Source organism: Phascolarctos cinereus, unplaced genomic scaffold, assembly GCF_003287225.1.
Source record: "Phascolarctos cinereus isolate Bilbo 61053 unplaced genomic scaffold, phaCin_HiC Scaffold_9;HRSCAF=440, whole genome shotgun sequence".
NCBI classification, from domain to species: domain Eukaryota; kingdom Metazoa; phylum Chordata; class Mammalia; order Diprotodontia; family Phascolarctidae; genus Phascolarctos; species Phascolarctos cinereus.
The window spans coordinates 188,102,674-188,130,510 of NW_027556402.1; the positions used below are offsets into that span (position 1 = coordinate 188,102,674).

Here is a 27,837-nt window from a genome sequence, read left to right on the forward strand (position 1 = left end):
GGTTTCTTCTGGAAGACATTATATCCCTGACCACCCTCTTCAATGACTGGGTGCTCTTTTTCTGGATCAGGAAGGGGAGGAGGAGAAGGAGACACTGAGGGTGTATTCCTTGCTACTACCTATATTACTTGGCATAGATCATCTACCAGCCTCCAAGTCAATCAGTCACCCACCAAGCATTTATTAAGTGCTCACTATGTGTACCAGGCACCGTGCTGAGGCTAGAAATACATGAAAAGCAAAAACATGGTCTCCCTGAAGGAGTTCACATGTTAATGAGGGAGACAATTTGAACATACAAGATACAATGCAAATGGAAAGTAATCTCAGAAGAAAAGAGCTAGTGATGTGGGGTGGAGGGAGAAAAGGCCAATCCTCCCTTTCTCAAATAATTTCTCATTCATATAGCTCTGTATTCATGAGCAAGTCCTTTGATTTCACTGAGTCTAGTTTCTTTATTGGTCAAATGGGTTTAATATATTTAGACCATGCAGCTCTCTCAGTGTTGTGGTGAGGAAAGTGCTTTGTAAACTGTAGAGTACTCTATAAATGTGAATGAGTGTTACTTTAATTTGGCTGGTTTCAATAACCAAATGGCTGCTGGCAATGATTAGTCAGTATGGGGAATCATTAAAGTGGTCCCCTGCATACCCTGATTGCCACTTTTCAAACAGTGGTCACTGTATTAACTCATTCATCTCCAAGACCATAATCTAATCTAAGACAGAATTTTTTTTTTGAGCCCAATGCCTTTGGAAGTAGAAGCTAATGAATAACAGCAGTCCTGATTAACAAAAGTGGTTCAAAGACGAATGCACATACCCAATCTGACTTGGGCTAGGTATCTGCTGGCTGGCTGAGGTTATAAACTACCACGTGGGTGACTGTGCAGAACTCTTAACTTTTTTATGTTTGCTGCTGACACGCTGGTCTGCTGTTAACCAGGGTCTTTTCAAGCAATCTCAAAGCCAGGTTGTAATGCCTAAGCATTCCCCCTCACTTGTTACGGAAGCATGGCACCTCAAAAGCCATCTAGTCTAATCTCTTCATTTTACAGCCCTTTTTTTTTGGGGGGGGGGCGCAACATAATTCCTGTCTTAGGTCTCCATGTAGCAGTTTTGGTATTTTGATCCTAGAACTACAGAAATGCCCCACCTAATATCGTTCATTTCTTCCAAGAAAGCACAATGTTAGGTGAAATGATTTTTAGATAAAATGACATGACTGGGGGCAGTTAACTGTAAGCACAAAGTTCTAAATGTGAAACTGGCCAAATGACAATACAATCAGTTTGGTTATATCGTATTAATGATATTGTCGCAAAACAGTGCTGGTTGGCACACTCTCACATGGGGTCTCTCCATTTAGGACAAAGCTGCATTTTCATGAATATCCACTATTGAAGGAAGACCCTCTATTAATATGTTAAAAGGCTCACAGTCTAATTTAAAGACCAAAACCATACTTTGAGAATACATTATTAAAGAAAACATTTTCTAATTAAATCCCTTCTCAGTTAAGGAAAAAATTCTGTCCCCCATCTTTGGATTAAGTCTTAAGCTGGAGGACCCCCTCCTCCTTTGTCCAACAGCTCCTGTTGCTTAATATCTCTGCTGTTTAAAATGATGAATTATTTAGGTTGCCAGATAATAGGCTATGAGAAAAATTCAGCTGAATAAAAGTTGAGAAGAGATAGAACAATGTGACAAATTATATACTGTTTATCCTAAATTTAATGAATAAAAAATAACATTTGTGCTTTTTTAATTGTCCTAATCCATCAATGAAGAGATGTGGTTTCACTCAGACAAATGAAATGAAAAGTTTAGGAAAATCAGCCATTTTCACTACTAATAACATCAGAAAACAATTTTGTTCCACTCAACCACAAGACATATGCTTGTGCTAACTCTAGACCATTAATATACCTTTACTGTGGGTAATAAGCTGAAATTTACTGTGCAAATCATACAATAGCCTGCAACCATTTTGGACTATGTAATGATCCCTCCTATGGGTGACATAATGAATTAAATTGCTGTTGTAGGGCTTAATTCATTATATTACCCCAAGGAAGAATCTGGAAACACTGATTGTGAATTATAGGCACAGTTTGTTATAACACATTCCAATTTAAAACCAATAATGCAACTTATACAATATTTCTTACTTTTCATTTCCAGGGTTGAGTTTTTTAAATAAAGTTCTGCTTAGCCAGACTATAAGATATGGTACTTCGCTAGTATTCCTAATTAAGGAAGAAGTTAAAGGAACATTAAATAGCCTGTCATAAAAGTGCCGAACATTTCTGCCTTATAGCTTAAAGCCAAAATATTTTCAATAAGTCCATAAAAGTATAAGAAAGTCCTGTTGTTTTCAAATAATCACTTAGAGGGCAGAGGAGAGGTTGAACCCACCACATCAAATCAACTCACATTACTAGAACTAATCTACATCAGGCTGTTTCTAGGCTTTATTCAATTGTGTCCCCCCCCCCCCAAATATAAGTCTTGTCTGGAATGGACTGCCCTCCGCCATCACTGCCTAATGAAGGTCTAACACATTTGCCACCTTCTCTATGAAGTCTTCTTTGACCCTCTGGCTGTAAAATGATTTTTTCCCTTTTCTTCATAGTACTTTGGCTCTATTTTTTGTGCTTATCACATGCTGCTTTGTAGTTATTTCTGCACAAAGTTTCCATGCCTAATTAGGTTATAAACTCCTTGAAGACAGTGTAGCATTGGTCCTAACATATAACTTATTGAACTGAACTTAATTAAAATATCACCATATTCCTTCCTGTCCATTTAAGGGATGTGTTTGGTTTTTTTAAGCTCAAGGTACTGTAAACAAATTAAATACCACTGATGTACACATACGTATTATTGTAAAAAAAATTTCTTATGCATTTAGTTAAATTATCATGCTGGATACAAAGAACCAGTATCAATCACTCTATCTGACCAATCAGATCCCAAAGTGATTTTCCAAAAGCACAGGTCTGATCACGTCACCTCATTATTCAATATACTCTAAGGACTCCTTTTACCGCTAGCCTCAAACACAACGATGCTTGGCACTGAATGATCTTCATAACCTGGCCCTTCCTTTTCCTTCCAGTCTTCCTTCACTCCCTGCTGGTGCAGCTACACTGACTGCTTTGCTTCATTCTCACACAAGATACTCACTCTCCTGCTTCCCTAATTTTTCACTGGCTGTCAATTATGTCTGGAAAGCTCTGCTTCTTTACCCCCAACTCTCAGCACAGTGTGTCCTGTAGAAAGTACTTAATGGTCCCACAGCTGCTAGAGCCTTGTCTTCTAAGGTGACATATATGCCTCTCCCCTGTTAGAATGGAAGCTCCCTAGGGGCAGGGGCTGTGTGTTTGTTTGTCTGTTTATATCCCCAACACTTAGCACAGTATGTGGCTCATAAGAAGCACTTAATAAATGGTTGTTGTTTGATTGATTCTACTTATGTACCCCAGCATGATGGTTAAAAAAAAAATTTCCTAGAAGGCTAAAAGTGGTTTGCTAGTTTCTGAAACCAGAATGGTTTTCTCTGGAGTCTACCTGGGATTAGAAAGAACAGTATGAATTTAGTCAAAACATGGCAAGTTAGCCAGGTAATCTGGTAATCAAGTAAACCAGACAAATAAGATAACTTTCTTCCCTCCACTGGCAAAGTCTGATCATTAGCCCCCTAAGAAAATCAACAGTGTTATTTTATAGTGACACCTAATTTCTAGCTTTCCAGCCATATTCTTCAACACACTCTTCTTCCCATAGTTAGTGTTCTAGTTGAATGAAGACTGCAAATAATAACTTCCAAGAATGTTTTTGCCAGACTATGGGCTACATCTTGAGGTATATATTTTTGTTTTATAATTTGCTCACTTGGGGAGAGGGACATAGTGGGAGCAGAATAATCTTTTAAAAAACATTTGTAATTTGAAAAAGAACCTTTTGAAAATAACCCCCTTTATAATTTGCTCTCTAAAGCTGGTTTGTGTTGTGACTACTCCATCCCTAACTCTATCCTTTTTCTTAAACAACCCTCTGCTTATCCCTACCTACTTTCCTGTTTAACTGAATATATTTCTATATCAGCTTCTCTGTATGCATTCACCCTTCCTTTGCACAGTGCAGATAAGAGTGAAGAGTTCATGAGATATCTACTTTCACTTCCTCTGTGTTGGAATATTCTTCTGGCACATCTCAATTATGAGAAATAGTAAATTTCTTTCCCAAAAGCCTCATCAATTCCCTAGTATATTCCTTTCCCCCTCTCTTTTATTTCCTCTATTAAAACAAACAAAACAGAACAAAACGACACCCTATGTGCATATTTCTTTTCTGACTTCTTAAATGATGCTCAAAAAGAATGAGATTCTTATTAGAATATGAACATGTGGTCATCATTAGCCCCTTCCATTTCTTCAAATGTATTTACCTTTCTAGGTTTCTTTTGTCTTTTTGCATTTCAAAGATTATACCCAACTCTGGTATTTTCATTAGGAATGTTTGAATGGTCTCTATTTTAATAAAGGTCCATTTTCTCCTGTAGAATTATAATCAATGTGTCTGGATAAATTATTCTTGATTTTAAATATTTTTCTTTAGCCTTCTGAAATATATTCCATGATTTCCTCTTTTTCAAGGTTGCTGTGGCATAGTCTTGAGTGATTCTGACTGCTTGTTACTTGAACTCCTTCTGACTGCTTGCAGTATTTTTTCTTGGAACTGAAAGCTCTAGAGTTTGGCTATGAAGTTCTTGTGTTTTAATTTGGTGTTTCTATTGGAAAACTGGTGGGTTCTTCTTATTTTCACTTTCCCTCTATTTCTAACAAATCCGGGCAGTTTCCTTTTATGATTTCTTGAATTATGGCATCCATTTTTTAAAATTTGGTTATAGTTTTCAGGGAGTCCAGTGATGCTAAAATTACCACCTTTCAATCTAATTTTCAGGTCAGTTGTTTTTGATGGTAGATATATGTTCTTCAAACTTTTTAGTCTTTTGATTCTATTCTAATATTTGTTGTCTAACTGAATCATCGAGTTTTGTTCCATTTGCTCTATTTTTTCATTATTGAGTCTACTACTTAGGTAAAGTTTTCTGTCTTCTATTCCAAGCTATTCTGCTTCCAAATCTTTCTTTAAGAACTCTAATTTCATTTACTTCATTTTCTTTCATTGAGAATCCTGAACTTTTCATTTAGAAACATGGAGCTCCTGGCTCCAACAGCTCTGACAGGGGAGCTTTTTGCCTTATCTTATCAGGGCCCAGTACTCTACATAACTTGATGCAGTCACTTCCCCATGCCCTCATGTGAGTCCTCTTCCTCCCCACCCTGCTTTCCAGTACCACTTTATGTGCTGTCCTCCCCCTATTAGCATGTAAGTTCCTTGAAGATAGGGATTGTTTTACTCGCTTTTATTTCTATCACTAGCACATGACCCTAACAAACAGTAAGCACTTAATAAATGCTAGCTTGCTCACTCATTCTATCTATCTATCCTCCTGATGGAGTGCTTGGGTGCCTCTGCTGGGACCCCAATTTCTCCTTGGCCTCAGAAACACTATCCCTGGAAGCCTTCCTCCAGCCCAAGGACCCTATCTCTGTCAATAACTCATGAGTGGGCCTAGTGAGACAAACTATCTCTTCCTGTTACAAGAACAAGCTGATTTCTGTAGAATTTCCCTTGTATGAACAAAACTATCTTATACCATTAGAACTATCAAGTACTAATGCCCACAGTTACCATATACAACCCAGAGGTCAAGCTATAGACCTCAGTTCCTTGAGCTATCTTGTTTCAAACATGACAGACCAAAAGCACACCCCTTAGGAAACCCCCTCCCTGGTTTCCAGTAGGGAATGACTCCTGTGACTAAGGTTGTAGGTTATCACCTAATTAGCATATTTGCCACATAATCCATTACTTTTCCTATATAAACTTCAGCATCATTCCTGTTAGTTGCAAGTCCCTAAGGAGCTCTGCATACTGTGACAAGTTCCTTGAGAATCCTTGCCCGCTGTATAGTGTAACAATAAATCTTTGCCACCTTGACTTAAAGAATGTTTGAGTCTGTGAATTCATTCTAGATGACCCTGTGCTATACTATGGTTCTTGAGGGGTCAAAATCTCTCAGACTGCAACACTCTCACTCTTAAAGTCCTTGGAGCCAAAAATTATTTTATTTTCTTGAGGTTGTACTTATACTGACTGTGGAGTTACTCTCTTCTAGTTCACTTCTTTGACTTCTCTTCACCTTCACTGTATTCAAATTTCTGTTTAATCACATGTCTAGCCTCAGTTCCTGGCTTGAAATTTAATAGAAGAACTGGGTTCTATCCTCTCACAGTTCCTACCCATCTGGTTGTCACTGGTGCTGCCCTACTGTCCTGGACAGAATGACTGGGACCAGGCCCTGCCTTCAGCTGCATTCCCTAGTTTCTGCCTTATCTCATGGTTGCTAATACAAATGCTGACCTTGGCCCAATTTCTCTCCCATTCTCCACATGTAATTACTGACTAGAAGTTGGTTCTGTCTCTGGCTATGGCCCTGACTGGATGAGGGAGATGTGCTAAGCTAAGGCTTCCCAGAAGGCTGCCTAGAACTGACTTTCTAGGTGTTGCGCCATCTTTCCTCCCAGTTATTCACCCACCACTAGCTGGCCTTGCCTCCTGCTGTACCTCCAACAGTACAGTAAGTACCTTCAAGCCTCATAGGGTGCCCAAATGCTGCTGCAGCTCTGATGGGCTGGGGATTCACTTTCCATTTAACAAACAAGGCAGGTTCCAGCTCCCCAGTTCTTCTCCCCTGCAATTCTCCTGGAATATTCTTACTCAGAGGGCCCATAGACTTCTGGATGTTTTCTTCTACAGTCTTGGACTATATGGAGGAACTTACTCATGCTTTTCTTTGTTCTTAGTAATCACCATCTCATCTGGTGCCTTATTAAATCTATTCTGGGGAAGGTGAGTTCAGCTAGGACATTTTCACATTACCACTTTAGCTGGCAGCCAAAATAAATAATTATCTACAGCTACATGACAACTTTCTTGTCGCAATGAAATTTTTATGAAAATGACCCATGCACATATTGAGAGTATCAATAATGAAAATGAGGAGGAAACAAATAGGCTTCCCCTTCTCTTGCCTCCTCCCACTATCCCTACTGACTGACTTAAAGGTTTAGAAAATGCCAGATCCTGCTGGGTTTATTGGTTGTGGATTGTAAAAAAGCATAGTACTACACTCCATCTTAAAAGTTCTCCTTTAACAAAATGTAATCCATGAATCTGTTGAGACCATAAGTGATTCCTTGATAAATACAACTACAACTCCCTCCTCCAACCCTTTCAGCTAAGGACCTTGCCTCAGACTTTGCTGAGAAAAGACAGACTATTTTTCATCTATGTCAATACCCATTAATTTTGGGAATAGCCCAAGACTCTGTCTTAGCCTCTCTTCTTTTTTCTCTTTATAAAATTTTCTCACTTAGTGATCTTATCAGCTCTTACAGGGGCAATTATCATCTCTATACAGATTTTTACCAGATCTACATGTCCAGTTATCTCTCCTTTGAATGTCAGTCTCACATCATAAACTGCTGATTGAAGATTTCAAACTCAATGTCCCACAGCCATCTCAACTGTAACATATACAAAACTGACCTCATTATCTTCCTCCTCTTTCTGAATTTTCCTAGTTCTGTACAAGACACAAACATTCTTCTCTTCCCCAAGTTCTTAATCTTGGCATTCTATTATTTTCCTGCCTGCAATTCCATGGACTAGCCAGATGGTCCTTCTTCCTCAGTGCTTGGGATGCATTTTTCCTCATCAAGGCTTCTGAGAATCATTAACTTTCTTCAAAGTTCAGCCTAAGCACCACCTTCTACATGAAAACAGTGGCTACTGCCTTCTTCCCCAATTATCTTATATCTAACTCTGTATATATACATGTTGTTTTCCCTTGATAGATTGTAAACTCTTTGAGGGAAGGGGCTATATCACATTTACCTTTGTATCTTTTGTGCTTGGTGAGTCTTTAGGACATTAATTCAACTGACAATCTTTTGTCTAGTAAATATCTGTTCCTAACCACAGTTAGATTAATTAGAGATATTTTTTCCTCTATCAGTGCAAGAATGAGGTATAAAAAGGCACATGATTTTTAAAAAGCTAACACAATACCTAAAACTGCGCTCTTGCTGGCAGTGCTATTGATTTCTGTTCTGCAAAAGCTTCCAAAAGATATGAACTTAATTAATAATCAGAGAATAGAGATAAAAGAATTTAAAATTCACACTTAAAATAAATATATGTGGGTTTTTAATTATCCAAACATTACTTACTCTTTTTTCACATTATCAATATAAGACAATTTAATCAATTAAAAAGTAACAGCAGCAAGAACCATTTAAACTGGAAGAATATTTTACTGTTAAGAAGTCATATATTATTAGTACAATAATCCTACAGAGGGTACCATTTTAATTATACCACTATACTACAAAAGATCTTTGATTTCATTGATATGGTTCTCCCACTACCAATGCAGATCACATGGCTACATGATGCATTCTGTGTCACAAAATTCATCACCCCATAAACAAATCATTAGTGATGAGCCTCTCCACAATCAATAGGCTGATCTTTGAGTAACACATACAGGACTGATCATCAGGCCTGTAGTTCAAAGCCTATCTAGCTTGACAGGACTTGCTGGAGCTATTGTTCCACTAGTATAGCCTTCAAGAGCCTAGGGTCACCTCCATGACATAATAATGCCTCAGGGGAGAGAAGGTTTAATTCTAATCACACAATAAAAATTTAAAAACCAAGTAGAAGCTTTTATCTAAAACATTTATTATTCATCTACTCAATATAAAAGGAAAATCATGTTTAAGAATTTTTACTTAATGCTCTATTCTCTTCCAAATATTTGTTAAAAATAAATGACAAAATATAGAATAAAATTACCACTTGTATTTCTTCTGGGGACAACTCATCTTCACCTCTGCCATCTCCCCACAGTCCAAAATTAGATTGTGCCTCTGTCAAATTCTTATCTACGAAGAAAATACATAAAGATCGACTCAAAACATTTGATACTGTATATAGCAGAAAAAAAAACCCAATTACTGGGAAAGCAGGTTAATTCATTTTGACTGTATAAAATATAGGAATTCATTTAACTTTACAGGTTAATTTTTTAAATTTATTATGATGACTGCTGATATCAGGTACACAATATGCACAAAATGATTCTTCCATAATTTTTATGTACTAAATTTTTAAAATGTGTAAAATTTAAAAATCACAATCTTATTAGAGAAAAAATAATTTTTTTAGTTGATCTAAGTGACAGTATAAAAAAAATCTTTCCTAGGGGGTTATTTAAATTAAATGTATATGAGTATCTGAATATACTCAGTGTATATTTTTAATAGTCAATTGCAAAATTCATTTTGTCCTCCTCTCTCCACTTCAAAAAAAAACCAAATGACTTTTTTGCTGTTGTTGTTTTGTTTTACCAGATCCATTTCTTAGGTCCAACAACTAGGGGAATAGCTAAAAAAATTTAATTGAAGATTATTGCACCCAAAAAAAAAACGATAAAGAGAAGTACAATGGCATAGTGAGTAAAATCAGTTTCAGAATCAGAAAGACTTGAGTTCAAGTCTCACTTAACACATATTACTTGTGTGACTGTGAATAAGTCATTTAGAAAGTCAATGAGCATTTATTAAGTGTTTACTATGTGGCAGACACTGTGCTAAGTGCCAGGAATACAAAGAGGAAAAAGTCCTCATCCTCAAGGAGCTCACATCCTAAGGAGATAACACATGAAAAATTGTGCAAACCAGTTACATACATCATACATGGAAGTAAAGGACTAGTAGTGGAGGAGGAATTGGGAAAGGCTTCCTAAAGAAAGTGAAATCTGAGCTGAGTATTGAAGAAAGCCAGTAGGCAGAGATGGGAAGGGAGAGAATTCCAGGCATGGAAAAGGCTAGTGAAAAGCACAGAGTACTAAGATGAAGTGTCATAGTTGAAGGGAAGAGATGGGGGTAGGAGGGAGAGGGAAAAGGAAAGAGAAGGTGGGTAGGGGAAATAGGGATGGAGGGAGGGAGGGAGGGAGAGAGAGAGAGAGAGAGAGAGAGAGAGAGAGAGAGAGAGAGAGAGAGAGAGAGAGAGAGAGAGAGAGAGAGTGTTGGGGCAATCTGCTAGAGAAGAAAGGATGAGGATGCAGGATAGAGGAGATAGTGGGGGAAGATGTTTGAGAGTCATGAGATGAGCAGCAGAGAAAAGAGAGCTCTTAGTGAATGGGTGAAGTATGAGGTAAGGTCCTCAGCTGAGAGAGTAGAGGGTCACACAAGATTAGAGAACAGATGAAAAGGTTTGGCATAGCTGCTATGATGAATGAGTGAAATAGTGAATCTATTGGGGAGGTGTAAAAGGATTGCTTTCCTACAGTGTCCAGTTGAGAGTAAGGTAAATTGTAGTAGACCCAGTTAGCAGGATTTTGTGATTTTCTCCAGTTCCGTTCAACATGTGAATAGGAGTAAAGTAGGCAGGATAGGTGAAGTAATCAAAGGTTGGGGTTTGGCAAAGTAGGAGTAGTGATTAAGACAAAGTGGCAAGTGATTCAAGTGTAAAGGATAATGCAGGGTTGAAATAATTTACCAAGGAGTCAAGGTAAGGAAGGAAGGTCAGTGTTGCCAGTTTCCAGGTCTGAGAAAGAACTGAGAGGTAGATGGATTGAAGATCATGGTAAGGATCAAGAATAGGGCATGGGGTAATAACAAATAGGGAAAGTTGAAGTAATAATAAAGGATGGTAGATAAAGTAATTTCATAATTCATGGATATAGATGGAGAACACTTGTGGGTGATGGGAAAAGCAAGTATACGGACATCACTGTGTATAGCTTAGGAGGATTAGAGGACTGGATCATGAGAATTTAGTAGACTGAGGAAATGGAAAGTTTTGTGTATTTGAGGGTGAAAAATATGTACACTGAAGTCCTCTATTATGAGGACAGAAGTTGGGGAGGAGAGTTAGGTACTGCATTCATTGAGGAATGAATGAGAATGTGCCAGTGTCAACAGATAACTGCCCCAAGGAAACTGGTAGATAGAGAACAGTTATGACGATCTATATGGGGGGATAAATTTGAATAGTGTGTCTCCTTTTCAAAGGAAGAGAGGTTGCTGAGTGATGATGGTAGAAGGAGAAACTAGAAGGAATATACCATCACACCATGAACAGGGAGTATGACTATGAATGAAAGTACAATTAATACTTAACCTCTAAGTGCCACAGGAAGCTAAGACTTTGAATGTCGATTGAAAAGCTTTTGCATGAACAATACCAATGTAACTATGATAAGAAAGGAAGAAGTCAACTTGAAAAAATCTTTATATCAAATATCTCTGATATGAGTCTCATATCCAAGACAAATAGACAACCAATAAAAATATATTAAACCAAAAGCCATTCCCCAATAGATAAGTGATCAAAGGATATGAACAAATAATCCACAAAAGAACTGCAAACTATTAAACATATGAAAGAATGCTCCAACTCCCTAATAATTAGGGGAGTACAAATCAAAACAACTTTGAGGTATCACCCCATACTCAGCAAATTGAAAAAGATGACAGAAGATGACAAAAGATATAGATAATCAATGCTGGAAGGACCGTAGAAAGATAGGCACATTAATGTTCTCTTGGTGAAGTTGTGAATTAGTCCAACTAGTTTGGAAAGGATTTGGAACTGATAACAGAGTAACTGAAATGTCCATTCCCTTCATCCCACAGATTTCACTGTGAGGCACATACAGCAAGGAGATCAATAACAAAAAGAAAGTCCACACAAACACCAAACTATTTATAGTGACATTTTTTTTGTAGTAGCAAAGAATGGAAGTAAAGTAGATGGCCATCAATGTGGGGATCACTGAGTAAGTAAGTGACTGTACTGCAATATCACTACACAACAAGATGCTCAAACTATGAATCATATGAATACAGAGAATCACAGAAAGACAAATGAAGCAACAGAAAGTGAAGTGAGCAGAACTAAGAAAACAACATACCACACGACTACAACAAGGCGAACAGAAAGAACATCCAGGGCACAATAAAAATGCAAATGTTGTGATATTACAATGATCAAGCTTCTTTGGGCACAGCGAAGAGATATTAATGGACATTCAAACTTATCTGCAGAGCTGGAGGAGGGCATTGCATATAATGTTTTTTGGTATGTTGGTTATTTTTGCTTAAATTCCCCCCCTCCACCCCTGTTCTTATCTTTATTCTTTAAAGAATAAATGGTTTTCTAGGAAAGCATTAAAGAGGGGCTACAGTGGGAAATCTAGGTGATATAAAAAAAATAGCAGTAACTAATTTATTTTTGAAAAATAGTATAAGAGAAATGGGAATAATGGTTAAAAATGATTAAATACACTGGTGTATACTTGCAAAAATAATGGATTCCTTGTCAGAAATTAGATATAAGAGGTGACCCAGAGGTAAAGGAGATGGAAGAGGAATAACAAATCCAAAAAGCAGAGAAGACTAGCTGATGGGAACAGCTGAATAAGCCACTGGCTGAGATAACTGCGAAGAGGCTTACTAACCATAATAGCACCTCCCAATGGATGGTGGCCAGAGACACAGGTAGCTACCAAGACAGCACTTCAGCTACAGAAGAGAGCTAATTCAGCAGAGTGGGAGGATAAAAAAGCAGAAGCTTTCCCTAAGAAGAGAAGCTTATTAACCACAGCATACCCAGTGGATGGTGGACAGAATATGAAGCAACAGGTATACAGCTGAAGATCAGCTGAGAATAAATAAGCAGAGATCTGATACCCATCTAAAATAAGCAGAAATGTAAGCAGGCCTGGAAAAGAGAAGCACAGTGACAACATCAGCAGACATCAGTGGCTCTGTGATGCTAGATGTATGTCTCACCCGTCCATGTCTGTACTCTATGTGTGAATATTCCCTGAATGTGTATCTCTTTACAGTGGTATATTGACCACCTAAGTTAATGCTGTGTGTATTCCTCATCCCTATAATGTTCTGTGAAAAATCTTGCATGTAGGTATAAAAAAAAATCAAATGAAAGTGTATTCATAAAGAGAGGGGAGAATGTTCTTGTGCTATGTTTATTACTACAGAATTGTGTTAGATATATTTGTTTTGAACTAAGTGTGTCCTGACACACTGACTGACCTGTAAAAGTAAACATATCACTAGAGGCTCATGAGCTACAGTTCTAAAGGATTCTGATCCACACAGTACCTAGAAACTGAGGTACTCTGTTTCCTCAAAAGAAAGACAGCTTTCTGGAGGCCCATGGCACTTCAAACATGATAGGGGAATCCCAATCCTGACAATTATTAGCCATGTGACTAATGGAAAGCCCTTTACCCTACCTGCTTCATCCAAGAGGGCCAAGAAATTACAGGGTCCCAATCCCCTTTTCTGGAGGGCAGGGAGGGAGGGCTCTAATAAGACAGAGGTAGGGAAATTGCATCTTTAGCCCTCAATCTTCCTCCTATAATGAAGCCTCTGACCCAACACTGCACCTTGGAAAGCTCCTCTTGTATAGGAAGACTATATCATGGAGAAATACTGCTGAGAAAAGAGTTAAGTATGTAAAATAAATATGCTAAGTGCTACATCACTAGTATAAAGAGTAAATGCTACTGGGAGATCAAGGGTCATCTCTTGGGGTAAAACCCCCTTCCGGTGCTAGGAAATATGTCTTATTGAACTCTATCCACCTTAATCCTACCACACCCAAGTCCTTTTCATTATCTGTTCTTCAACTTCACTGTGCTCTTTGGCACTCCTAACTTATTATTAGCAAAAGCCTCTTCATTCTGCCCCCCTCTTTTCACATTCTTTCTATATCCTGCCCATGAAAATCTCACTCTCTTCAGAAAGTATTATACCTCTGAATTTGCCTCTATAAGCTGATTCTTCTCTCATCTCCCCAGATACACTGGCATAAAAGGTGCTGGCATACTATTTGCTTCCCACTGACACTTCTAGACTGTCCTCTGCTACCATTTTTCCACAGCTGCTCCTCTTTTGTGGTTCTTGCCATCTGTCATCTATCGTTCAGATCTTTGTTGTTGTGATCCACCCAGGTCATTCACTCTGCTTTTTCAAGTAGTTCAGAACCTGGCACACTGTTTTCCTTTCTAACTCATTCCCAACTAAAACTGGGAACTTTTGATGTCCTATCAAACCCCACAGTCTCCCAGTTCATCAACTTTCTCAACTCACAACCACATAGTTATACTCTACCAAAATCATCTCTCGGGATCCTTCAGCATAACCAATATTCTTAAGTGCCAGCATCACAATTCTGAAAATACCCCTCTCTCATAATAATTTCTTGTCCTTCTATCTTTGCCTTGGCCTTCCTACCACTAAAATTACCCAACATTACTCAATGCTCAGTCTCTCCATTTCCCCCAAGTCTATCACCCTTGTACTGCCCTTGAGTTCCTCTCTTCAGTCTTGACTCACTCAATTATATTTCACTCCCTTGCCCTCCTGACCTACTGTCATGCACACTCCATTAATGTTAACTCTGGATTTTCCAACTATCCATCTTCCCGCTTCCTATTCCAAGCTGCTGAACACAACAGACTAAGTGGCAATCAACTGGGGAATGCCTGAACAAATTGTGGTACACAAAGATAACTGAATCTAAAAGGACAAATATAAGAAATCAGAGAAATAAGGGAAGACTTGTATGAACTATGAGAAAGCTTGGTATAGTGGATATAAAGCTGGCCTGAAAGCTAATAAGACCTGGGTTCAAGTTATGCCTCTGACATATGCTGTCAGTGTGATCCTGGACAAATCACTTAACTTCTACATACTCTAAGCAACTAGATAAGACTAAGAGTTGCAGAAGGTGCTGACTTGAATTGGTAGCTAATTTTCTTATCCAGGAGTTTCCTTTCACTAAGGAAATCACAGGTCCAGTCCATATTCTTTTATGTGAACTAATACAAAGCAAAGAAAGCAGAACCTGGAGAACAAACTACAAATTACTGTAAGAGAAAAACAACACTAAAAGGAAACTGAACCTAGATTAGTTGCTAATTAGTTGGATTAGATTAGTTGGTACCAGAGAGCAAGTAATAAAACACAATTTCCTTCTCATGGTAGCGATGAAGGACTATGAGAAAAGAATGATGCAAATGCTGTGAGACAGAGTTGCTTAATTCTTTTTCTTTGTTACAAAAAAGGGATCAACTGAGGGAAATCACTAAAGTAAAGAATAATCAGTAAAACTTTTTCTTAGAAATTGAGGTCTGCTAATTAACTGGTGGCATAGCTATAAGTCGCTAGAATTATTCAAGAAAAGTCACTAAACTGTTCATACTCTTTAATCCAGAGATGCCACTACTGGAAATATGCTGTACAGAGGTTCCTGACAGCAAGAAAGGACTCATGTCCAAAAAATATTCAGAGAAGCATTATGTGTAATAACAAAAAGCTGGAAACAAAATATATGTCCAAGCAATGGGGAACAGCTGAATAAACTACAGTGTATGAATGGAATAGAATATGACTGCACTGTAAGGAATGGCAAATGAAGGATTCAGAGAAACACCGGAAGACGTATATAAAATGACAGCAAAAGAAGCCATGCCAAGATAAAAATACGTGCAATGTTTGTAACAATGCAAAGAAAGTTGAATGTTGAAAGGCAACAAAACTCAGTCAAATAGAAAAAGAAATACCATCCAAGTTAAGGGACACTTCTTTCTTTTCCCTTCTGTTAACAATGAGCCAGTTTTAGGAGGATACACTTCTAGGAGGTTTTCTTTGGGTGCTTCTTAGGAAGCATTATGTTGGATCAAAATAAAAAGTGCCAATATATTTTTTTAAAAGAGGTCATCTGTCATGAGCTCTCTACTACTCACTTCTCTATTCCTCAAAACCTCTCTACCTCTTCAATGATCTTCCCCTCACTTACTGTGTTTCTGAGGAGGGGGTCCTTCGCTTGGACACACCTCTTTCTGCACCTCTGATCCCATCCTCTCAATCTCCTATAGCAGCTTACCTTATGAATTATTCCCTTGCTCATCTTCTATCTCTCCTTCCCCTTGTGTCCCCTCAATCACTGAGTACAAATTCCCTCCATTCTATTCTAGCCTTTAGAAAAGTTCACTTGGTCTTGTCATTCCTTAAAGCAATCATCGTCTACATCTTTTCCCTTACACTGTTAAACACCATCTACATTTACTGCATTTATTTCTTCACCTCCCACTCACTTCTCAGCCCCTTAAAATTTGACTTGCAGACCAATCCATTCAACTAAAACTGTTTTCTCCAAAGTTATCAATGATCTCTTAATTGCTAAGTCTGATAGTCTTGTCTCAGTCCTCATCTGCCATAACCTCTCTGCGGCTTTTAATACTGCTAAACACTCCCCACTCACTCCACCTTTGGCTCTGTAAACAGTATTTACCATTTTTTGCCTTACAGACAGGATACTGGTTACTGATGTGGGAGCAGTATCTGAAGTAGCAGTTGGTGTGCAGCCTATGGCACACACCTCTCCCCAGGCTCCCCTTCCTCCACCTCACACTCAATAAACCAGAGTGACTCCCTATTATCTCTCCAGAATCAAATGGAAAACCCTTTGTTTGGCATTCAAAGCCATTCATAACCTGGCTCCTCCTACCTTCCCAGTCTCCTTACACTCTATACTCCCCTCTTCCTTTTACTCTTCCATCCAGTAACACTGGCCTCCATGCTGTTTCTTGAACATGCCAGACATTTTCACTGGCTGTCTCTCATGTCTGGAATGCTTTCCTCCTTTCTCAAGAAGTCTCTTTGCATCCCTGGCTTCCTTCAATCCTAGATAAACTCTCACCTTCTAAGGAAGTCTTTCCTGATCCTTCTTAATTTTAGTGCCTTCCCTCTGCTGATTACTTCTAAATTATTCTGCATACAGCCTGTTTGTACATAGTTACTTGCATGCTTTCTCTCCTCTAGTAGACTGTGACCTCCTTGAGGGTAGGGATTGTATTTTACCTTCTTTGTATCCAAAGGCTTAGCAGTGTCTACGCACTTTTAGTTAGGCACCTAGTAGGCACTTAAATGTTTTCATCGTACACTCGTTTTTCAGTCATATCTGGCTTTTCATGAGCCCATCTGGGATTTTCTTGGCAAAGATACTAGAGTGGTTTACCATTTCCTTCTCCAGCTCATTTTACAGATGAGGAAACTGAGGCAAACAGGGTTAAGTGACTTGCCCAGGGTCACACAGCTAGTAAGTGTCTGAAGACTCATAAAGATGAGTCTTCCTGACTCTAGGCCTAGCACTTGATCCACTGTACCACCTACCTACCCTAATAAATGTTTACTGACTGATTAATTAGGACAAAGTACAAAAATCAATATCCAATTAGGAGAAAGGGTAATATTGAGAATAAACTGCAAATGATTACAATGACTTCAAACTTACCCATTCAAAATAGCTGCTGATGCAAAAAAATGAAAATGAAAAAGAAGCAGATACTGATCTTTATTAATCACCATTTCTAACAAAAGTTGAATTGATTTAAAGTGATTAGTACAAAAAGGAGGTCAAAACAGTCCAAGGACCACCCCCCTTCCCTTAGCACAACAAACAACTGACCTCTCTCCTAAGTGGAAAGACATGACAGTCAAAGGAACGATGACTTAGAAACTCATTGAGTCTGGGCAGCTAGGTGGTACAGTGGATAGAGCTCTGGCCTTGGAGTCAGGAGGACCTGAGGTCAAATTTGGCCTCAGACACTTGATACTTACTAGCTGTGTGACCCTGGGCAAGTCATTGCCAAGTGACTACCCTCACCAAAAAGCAAAAAAAAAAATTACCGAGTATGATGACAAAAGACTAGGGTCAATGTGGCTTCATAAACCAAGAAAAACAGAAATAAAGATAAGTCTACAGAAAACCTGGCAGGAAGTCCAAATGAACCACAATACATAAAGGTACTCAAAGAGGACACTGGCAGGTGGACTACAGAAAGACGGAAAATAAAACCAATCTGACAACTAAACATGTCTATGACATTTATATTTATCATCGGTGATTGAAAAACCACCACATTTAGACCTAATTTTGTTCAATGAACCTCTAATATATCAATATCAAATGAGGCATAAAGGTAGAGGAACTTCAGGTAGATCCTGAAAGGAAAACAGAAAACAATTTATTTTGTTTGATTGTTAATACTTCCAGTTCTGTCTTGTTAAAAACTACGGGTTTAGGGTAAGGGTAAGATTTCCTCCCTTATTTTTATGAGACATAAAGCAAGAACGCATATAGACAAAAGGTTTTTATGATTATGATGAAGGACATTCAACACAAAGTCTAAAAGGGAAGAGAAATGAAGTTCAACAAATATGCCTATTTGTGGACAACATTAACCTTATTTCATCAAAATGTGTATCAGTACAACACTTAATGAAGTCCACAGATTCTCAAAGGAGATTAGCCAAGTAATTCAATGGTAAGAACCACAACGAATGAAGAATGCATTTATTTGGAAAGGCAGTTCATGAAGCTCAGCTATCAACACGTGTATCTTGGTTAGGTACTGCAGATGGATAATACACTAGGCCCAGAATTAAACAGGGAGAAAAGAGATGGTCATACTGGATTTGGGATAATGCACTATGCTTGCAAGGACACTAGCTGCTCTCTTATAGCAAAGTTCATCTTTCTAACACATTTCTAAATATTCTGGTAATGCTATAGCTGTGAATCATGGAATATTATGGAGAAATAAATGGGTAGTTCTAAATCAAGAACAGAACAAAGATTATTTGCATGAAAAGTGTTCTAAAAAACAGCATCAAAGACATATCCAATTGGACATGAACTGATGATGTAAAAAGAATTAGGAGTAGCAGATGGGTAGGTTGAATATCATAACGATACTGGTACTCAGTGATATCCAAATACTAAAGCACCCAAATGGTACCCAAATATTACAGAATCTAAAGCAAGATCCATAGCATACTGACTCTACATCTTTTGTGGAGTATATGTTGAAGGCCAAAGATTCATGAACAGCACAGGATGAGAAGCCATGCTGAATTACAATCTGCACAGATAAAAGATGAAGAAGAGAGATGATGATGACATTGTGATGAAAGGAGACATTCATACAATGCTTTAAGGCTTAAAAAGTACCTTACAAAAATTATTTTATTCAAGTCGGGGGGGGGCAGTATTACATATAGTATTATTCCGATCTTGCAGATGAGTATATTGAAGTAAAAAAAGATCAAATGTCTTTCCCAAGGTCATGAAGCTAACAGGCATTAGAGGTAGGAATCAGACCCATGTCCCTCTTGACTCCAAATTCAAGACTCTTTCTACTAAACCACACTGCCTCTCCAAGCATCCCCAATGACACAATCACAGTTTCATTGAGGTATATGGGAAGTAGGGGAAAAATTCTGATATACTCAGAGTTAATAAACTATTTTCTCTAGGTTTGTCTTCCTTTTTAAAGAGAAATTTCAAATGCTGGAGCTCCATTTGGAAAAAAAAAAGACAGACTCTAGACTACTATAGAAATGTTAGGGAGAAAAACAAAGTGAATTACAATGTCCAAAGAGATGTTTAAAATTATTTTTATAAATGTTGATGAAATGAAAATATTGACTATGGAGAATGAGAAGTAAAAATATTAGGTAGTTCTAGTGGGAAACAACAAAGAAAAATAAAATTAAGAATTCAAGGAAAACCAATGTGCTGTAGTGGAATAAGCACGAGATTAGGAGTGAGATGCCTTAATTCTAGTATCAGATCTGCATATACCTTCCTTTGGATAAATTATACAACCTCTCTGAAGGCTGGCTTGCTTATCTATAAATCTGAGACAACTATGCCTGTCCCAGTACTTGAAAGAACTGGGAAAACTATAATATACTATATAATTTTAAATCATGGGGTTATTAATGTAACTGTAAGCATTATTTAACCTAAAGAGGAAAAGGTCCACAGATGAATCACTGTTCAATTGTATGTGAGTTAATATAAAATAAGAAAAAAAGGTGATAAGCTTTTCTTCAACTCTCTGAAAACAGAAAGCAAGTTCAGATTGTAGTCAGACTCATCTGAGTTACACTTAAGCTTTTAAAAATTGGGATAATCTATTAAGGGGGTGGGAAGAGAGACTGAGGGAAGCTTGATCCCTAGCAACATCAAGCAATATCTGTTTCTTATTATTAAAGATTATTATTCTAACAGAGCCATGAGGACTTTAATAATGACTATGACAATGTGAAAAAAAAATCAATGCTGAGAAGCAACAAGTGTGTGGTCAAATACAATAGTCAATGTTAATGTCATACTACCAAAGTTAAAGGCCCCATCTTTTCATTTATCAAAGAACTGAATGCTTTAGGAGAATGTCACTTCGTAAGGAGGATTTCTTTGGGTACTCCTCTGGAGTGTCTGTTGTGTCAAAAACAAAATGCATCAATAAATAAATAAATGACGTTTTGGGGGAAAAATAAATTATAGTCTTTTCAGCAAAAAGGTGGCTAAATTCATGATTCTCAAGCATGGTCCATGAACCACTCAGTGAGAGTGCCCTGGTTAGTCAAGTTCCTTGCAAATTTAAGGTTTGACATAACAAGATTCTTTAACAGTATGTACTGAGTCCCTACTATGTGCACAGTATATTTATATCTCAATCTAGTCTTTTGTTTCTCATAGAAATGAGTAAATTGTTCCCCAGATCATCTCACTGGAGTCCCAACCAAGGCAACTCATTAATTCTTGTTAACGCTTACTGAAAAGACAATTCATTAATTCTTATCGGAAAGGACAAGAAAATGGGACAGCTGTTTTGTGGGGTCTTTTGAGCCCTCACAGGATATGTATTTATATATATTTATAGGATAAGCTATAAAAGAGAAACATTTTGAGAACCACTGGAGATGAAAACCTCTAAGTCTACATAAGTGATTGACCTAATTACTGACTCTTGGGAGGCAGCATCAGGATGAAGTCAAAATTTTACAAGTTATCAACAGTGACAAGGATTCTAATCTTTAAACAGAAAATGGAATGAGAACGTGCATACTGATATGATTAATACCAACTCCAATCTCAGTAGAACTTTCTTACGCTAATGCAGCCAGTTGCTAAATTTTAATTTAATTAAATGATTACTGGGTAGATCAGAAAACTGGCAAAATAACAACTTTTGACATACGGTTAAATCAAGCTATTTTTAAAAGCATGCCTTTTACCTTCATTGAATTGAAAAACCTTAGATAAGAATATTTTAAGGAAGAAGCCAATCAAAAACATAAAGGACATAATTTAAAATTTCAGACAAAATGAGTTTAAATTCACAACCACTCTAACATTAACTGGAGTCCTACATATAGCAGCAAACATTGTTTTGTTTTCATTTCCTTCCTATCCTATTGGAACCAATTACTTTTGGGTATTGCCTCAGTTGGTAAGAAGTAGCACTGAGCTCATTAAGAGGTTCAGGAACCCAGAATGAACTGAGCACCAGATAAGTAATTTGATCATCTTTCCATAATGGCTTCCCCTTGTTTTCTTTTACTACCTATCACTATGACACTTTTACTCCAATTGGGAAACTTTCTTTAGAGTTGAAACTAGAGATAGCTTTTTGCATCTGTAAGAAAAGGAACAAAGGAAAAAGATGGAATGTTTCTTGCCCTTGGAATGAAAATATATTGGCTGCTAATATCATAAACCCAATTTAGACACATAAGGCACTTCAAAATGAAGCGGAAACTATGGCTGGCAACTAAGCCAGACCTAAAGTTTTTAATAGCATGTATCTTTGTAAAGCTCATTCTGTCAAATAATTGGGGATCTTTTAATTCCTAATAATAACAAGATGCCATCTAAATTTCTGAAATATTAAAAAAAATGTTACATTTACTTTTGAAACTTAATAATGTCACATGGAAAAGTTGTATGTCTCCCTAATTTTCTCTACATACACAATTTTAAAAGAAAGGTATCTTTCTCTTCATGACTAAGAATGATTCACTTTTATTACTGTTTGAGAGTATAGGCAACCAAATAAGAGTTTATCGTGTAATACACATTACACATGGACAACAGGCAGCTGGGAAACAAATGAGAGGAAGGCCAAGAGACAGTGAGTAGGCGAGGGAATGGGCAGCAGATGACGTGGTGGCAGGAGAGAGAACGAGGGAGATGCAATCTAAAAAACACTTTACAAAGCTTGCAGCTCCCGAGCAACAAGACTTAGACGTCCAGTTTCTGAATCTGAATTCTCTCACTATCTGTTCTTGAGCAAGATACTATTCTGCATATATTTTATTCACAAGCCATTAACACCTGCTGTCTCTCAAAGGGATAGTGTAAATGCATAAACAACTCACATTATTGCTTTTTAAAGTTTACAAAGCATTTTCCTCACAACCCTCCTGTAAGTTTAGGTAGAACAAGTATTATTACAAAGCATTTGAGAATACTTTTTAGAGAAGAAATGTAAGAAATTTAAGGAATGGTCTTCCTTAATCCTGGCCACTACTTTCACTGCCTGAGGGACAGGTTTACAACTTTTAAATGGGAGAATAAATAGGAGATCAAGAAAGTAATTTAAAAACAATTTCAATCTTGGTTTAGATTTTTATATAATAGTCTTGAATAAATTTTATATATCAAAAGAAGAGAATGTTCCTAAAGTCAGTGAATTTGTTTTCAAACAGGTTTTAATAGCTCTAAAAGGAATATCAGTTATTGTCTGGTAATATTTTTGCAATGTGCTTGTAAAACCAAGCAGAAATTGAAAAATGACATTAAAGAAATACAAATTACTAATTTGAAAAAAGATCTCTTTTCAGAATTTTAATTTTTGCAGTTATTATCAGTTATCCTAGGGAGCAAAGGGAATAACTTCCCAAAGGGCCCAAGTGAGTGTGTTAAATGTTAGAATAAGGCCACCAACTGGTGAGATAGCACCCAAACCTCCAAGGTCAGGTAATAACAAATGGCAATAAATCACAAGATAAGAAAGCTGCTGGCACATGTGTCTACATATATATTCATGTGTGCATACATGTACAGACATAATTATATTATACATAATACAAGATAGATAATACATACATGCATGTGTATAGATATACCTTCTGATGAAACATCACTTGTGCATACACATATACACATGCATATTGCATGTACATGAGTGTGTGTGTGTATGTATGTATGTATGTATGTATGTATGTATGTATACACACAGACAGACGTGACTGGTGTCTCATCAAAAGCAATACCCATTAAATCAAAGGAGACTCTCTCACCACCACAAACCCAACAAAAGAAGTGGTTTTTGGATTTAACAAATCTGAAAATCATCACTCTACTGGCACTTCCTTCCAGGATTAAAAAATAAGACGACAAATTTTCCATATCTGTAAACTAAGAGATCTCCAAGGCCCTTTCTACAATGTTCTATTATTTTATAATTCTTCCATAATACTCTGTCATTTTTTAATTCATGCAAAGTAAACATCAAATTCTATGTTATGGGTTGCAAAATATCACATAAGCTCTGTATTACATACATATATAGCTTTAATTCTGTCCCATTTGCTTCTGTTGGTTAGTAAATGGTGCTAATGAGATCCAGCACAAAGTTAGATCCAGCAATCGTCTGTGAAAGCTGCAAACACGTCACAATGCAGTGATGGGAATGGGAAACAAAAAGAAGGAGGTGGTTCATTGGTCATAACATCGACAGACTTAGATATGTGGCTTCACTTTATAATTTTCTTGATCCTGAGCCTTACTACTTTTCTATCTCTCCTTGATACATACAACTCCACCAAATCCTTTTCTTTCTAACAGTTTCTGAAGTCTGTGTCCAGATATACGAATAATTTGATCGTATCTTAGTAAGACCTAAGCCCTGTAATTACAAATAAAAATTTATGAATTTATGAAGTTTCCTTATTCCTGCGTTCCATAAATTTGTATAACGATGATAAATAATAGCTTGATTTTACACTTGTATCACAGTGCTTTAGAGTTTCTAAAGTGCTTTCATATAACATTATTTTTGTTTATCAAAAAAACTTTGTGAGGCAAAGTAAGGCAGATATTGCCGCCATTTTGAAGATGAGAGAATTTAAAGCTCACAGAGGTTAGGAGATTTGCCTCAAGTTACAGTACTAGTTAAGAGGCATAATAATAAGGTATAGAACTCAGTTTTTCTGCTTCCAAGTGCTCTTCCTTCTACATCACATCTTCTTAGAATCACAGGAATTAGAGCTACAAAGGACTTCAGAGATCCCTTAGTCTAACCCTCTAATTTTCTAGCTGAGGAAACTGAGATATGGGGGGGGGGAGTAATCTTCCCAAGATCAAACAGTGAGGAAGCATCAGAACAAGGATTCAAATGCAAGACCACACTACACTGTGACATCTTTTCTTCAGCTCCAGACACTGAAAATTATCAGGATACTTTATTTTTAAATCAATACCTCGATTTTCTTCAGTGGTAGATTTTTCTTCAGATTCTTCTGAAGAATTCTGTGAAGCTTTCTCAGATGAAGAAGATTCTGTAGATTTACTACTCTGGTCAGGCTCAAGCCTGGATCTATAAATACAAAATAATACTGTTAGTGTTCTTATTTATATAATTGGATTTCCTATAAAGCTATAGAGAATAAGATTAATATGAATGATCCCATTTTAACCACAAAAGTAGATACAACTTGACCTTTTTTAGAATTACTGTACTGTGTTACCACATACATCAAGCTTTCATATGGGTCTTCCTTCCTTCTACCGATGACGACTGCCATCCCATTAGAATCAATCCTACCTACAGTTTTGCGTGCACTTTTTTCTAGACCTTAAAGGAACAGAAGAGTGTATTTATTTCGGAAACTATATATGTATTAAATGGTTCTTTCTTACAATTGGATGTAGGCAGAGTAGTTACTTCTAGTTTTGTGCCTCAAGAAGTTCTGCATCTGAAAGCCATCCAAGTGTTCTGCTCATGAGTGTTAGTGTTTTCTTTGGTCAAGGCAGCCATTTTTCAACATGGCTCTTATCCTGTAGCATACTGATATTAGTCCTCCCTCTCCCTTCTTTCAGTTCCTAAGATTAACAGGAAATTAAAGTATGGAATTTTCAACAAGGACTGTTGAAAAACAAAAAGTCTTCCCCTCTTACCAAAACCATTATGATCCTGTCACAAAAGCACCACGGGTATACCAAATTTGTAGAAGAAGTTAGACTTTACATAGTGCAACTTTATAGACAGGATAAGTTTTATTATGACAATTGTTAAAACTACAAAATGACAAAGCAAACATTAAATTTCCAAATGTACAAAAAGAAGTATATATAAACATTACATTATATTTTCATTTGATACACAAGAAAATTCTAAAATAAGATTATCTAAATATTATTAAAATATTAAAGATGTGTGCTAACAAGCACATACTTGATGCCTACTAAAGTTCAGTAAAGGAAATCCACTGTAAGATTAATTGACTTTTAAATAAATGTGTCTTTTACTGTTAGTAATCTTTTGATCCCAGAGTATGCTAATGCACCAGATTTCAATTAAAAATGCATAAAAAGCCTGCAATGCGTGCTTTTAAAAATAACACTCGACTTTGTCTAAGTAATAAAAACAGATTCTAATTATCACATAAAGAGCCTACCGAAATCCCTGGGGAAATTACAAATCAACTAATTGAGGGTCTTTCTTAAAAGTAATTTAAAAAAGTCATCTGAAAGATCAGTTTATTTTAACTGATTTAACTAAAGTCTGAGTCTATCACAGATGCAATCAAGAGTCTCCACCTGGCCCACATCTGTTTACTACTTCCCACACTGGGACTTCCATTTTAAATTTTTATCAAAAAGAAAGGCAAGGGGGTGGGGAGGGAAAAATTGATCAGAAGGAAAAGTAAGGAAAGAAAAACATACACAATTTCAAAAAAGGCTTTCAGGTTTGAAATAAATTCAAGATTCAAGGATAGGTCTCCTATTTTAATTGAAGTGAGCACTGCTTTAGGTACAGTGCACCCAATGTGGATGTATTAATTTAAAAGTAAATTCCAGATAGAGGCATTTACTCTGAGCACAGGCGCAATGCATTTGAGTAATAAATAATTCGTGTTGTTTAATTCATACTGTCTTGATGAAATCATGTTCATCTATTTGTACCAACAAACATTTATTCAATATCAACTAGAAACATCAGATACAGAGATATCACACACAAATTCCTATATCAAAGGACTTAATTATCCAGTGGAGAGAGAAGACCTATACATAAATTACAAATAACAATAAAGTTGCATATATTAAATGTTAAGTAAATGAGTTGGCCAGGTAATATGTTACAGAAATCTAATTTTAAAGAAAATATAAAATATAGTATAGATAATTCTTGGTGACCTATATGACAGAAACTGGAGAGTAACTCAAACTTATTTAAAATTAGCTATGGAATGATTTTTTTTCCTAGACGGATGTGGATTTAGAAATTAGATTTAATCAAAATAACAAAGCCACCCTGAAATCTAATTTTGGTGATAGGAAATTGTTCAGTCTTTCCATCCTGCTCCTGGGCTCAAATAGTAGGATAATAAAATGATTAATTTAGAGCTAGAAGAGACCTTAGAAGTCATCTAATCCAAACCCCCTCATTTTCTAAACAGGGAGACTAAAGTCAAGATGGAGCAAATGACTTTCCCAAGATCAACATAGGGTAAATAAGTGGAGTGTGTGAATCCAGGTACTCTGGCTCCAAATCCAACATTCTTCTTACTTGATCTCTACTAGTTCCTATGAAAGAAAGCCACTTTATTTAAGGGGGAATAAATAGACTTCTGGTGAATTCAGTGACCGTTAGACAAAATGTGCCCAAAGCTGGTTGAAAATAAACTTAATAGGAACATCTGAAAGTAATTTCAATTTGTTTCCAGTTAGGTACCAGCTTAAATATTTTTGTTATTCTGTTTGGTTGTTTTTCAGTCCCGTCTGACTCTTCATGACTCCTTTTTGAGGTTTTTTTGGCACGCGGCTGGCTACTTTCTTTAGTAAGTGTCTGAAACAGGATGTGAACTCAGGTCTTCTTCACTCCAGCCCCAGTGCTCCATCCACTTTGCTGCCCCTGCTTAAATATCAGGGTTCAAAATATTGCACTGACCCAAGATCATACATACACTCTGAGATTAACTGTTCAGCCAAATATATGTTCTTACACTTTATACATAATGTGACATATTGATTTGTATCGTCTGAGATGCTCTCTTCTGCTGGTGGCTGCCGCACACAGAGTGCTAATGGGTCCTCAGCTCATCTGTATCCGCCTAGTGCACAGAGCTGAGCTCCTCAGTAACTGCTAGAGGCAGCTGAGGTACTTTTGTTTGATCTTTTCTAGAGTGTATGTGGAAAAACTGAATAGCTTTCACTCCACTATCTTGACCAAAAGTGCTGCTTAGTGAACCTTAAACAACTATATTAATCTCAGTAATTGTAACAATCTCATTGTAGACTACTGTTAAATATTTTGGTTAACATTTTAAGACACTACTCAGTGTTGTTCTTCCATTGGGAAGAAAAAGCATTGTTTTTAGTTGAGGGGGCAACCTGATTATTTTAAATTCTTATATCACTCATAAAAAGAAGCCTCCAATGGGTGAACGATCATACTTTCTTTCTTATCCAGAAATTCTGCACAATAAAAGCTTTAAAATTGGTGATACTTCCTCGAGAA

The 27,837-nt window shown here is 36.9% G+C and overlaps 1 protein-coding gene across 1 annotated transcript in view; it reads right to left on the bottom strand.

Moving 5' to 3' along the window:
• Window positions 1-27,837, bottom strand: part of STX18 (syntaxin 18) — a 132,488-nt gene that overhangs the window by 8,371 nt on the left and 96,280 nt on the right. Inside the window, exons 6-7 of the mRNA XM_020992090.2 lie at window positions 24,575-24,690; window positions 8,994-9,082 (exon numbers count right to left, since the gene is read on the bottom strand). Coding sequence (XP_020847749.1) covers window positions 8,994-9,082; window positions 24,575-24,690 — 205 coding nt within the window. The remainder of the gene's footprint in view (window positions 1-8,993; window positions 9,083-24,574; window positions 24,691-27,837) is intronic.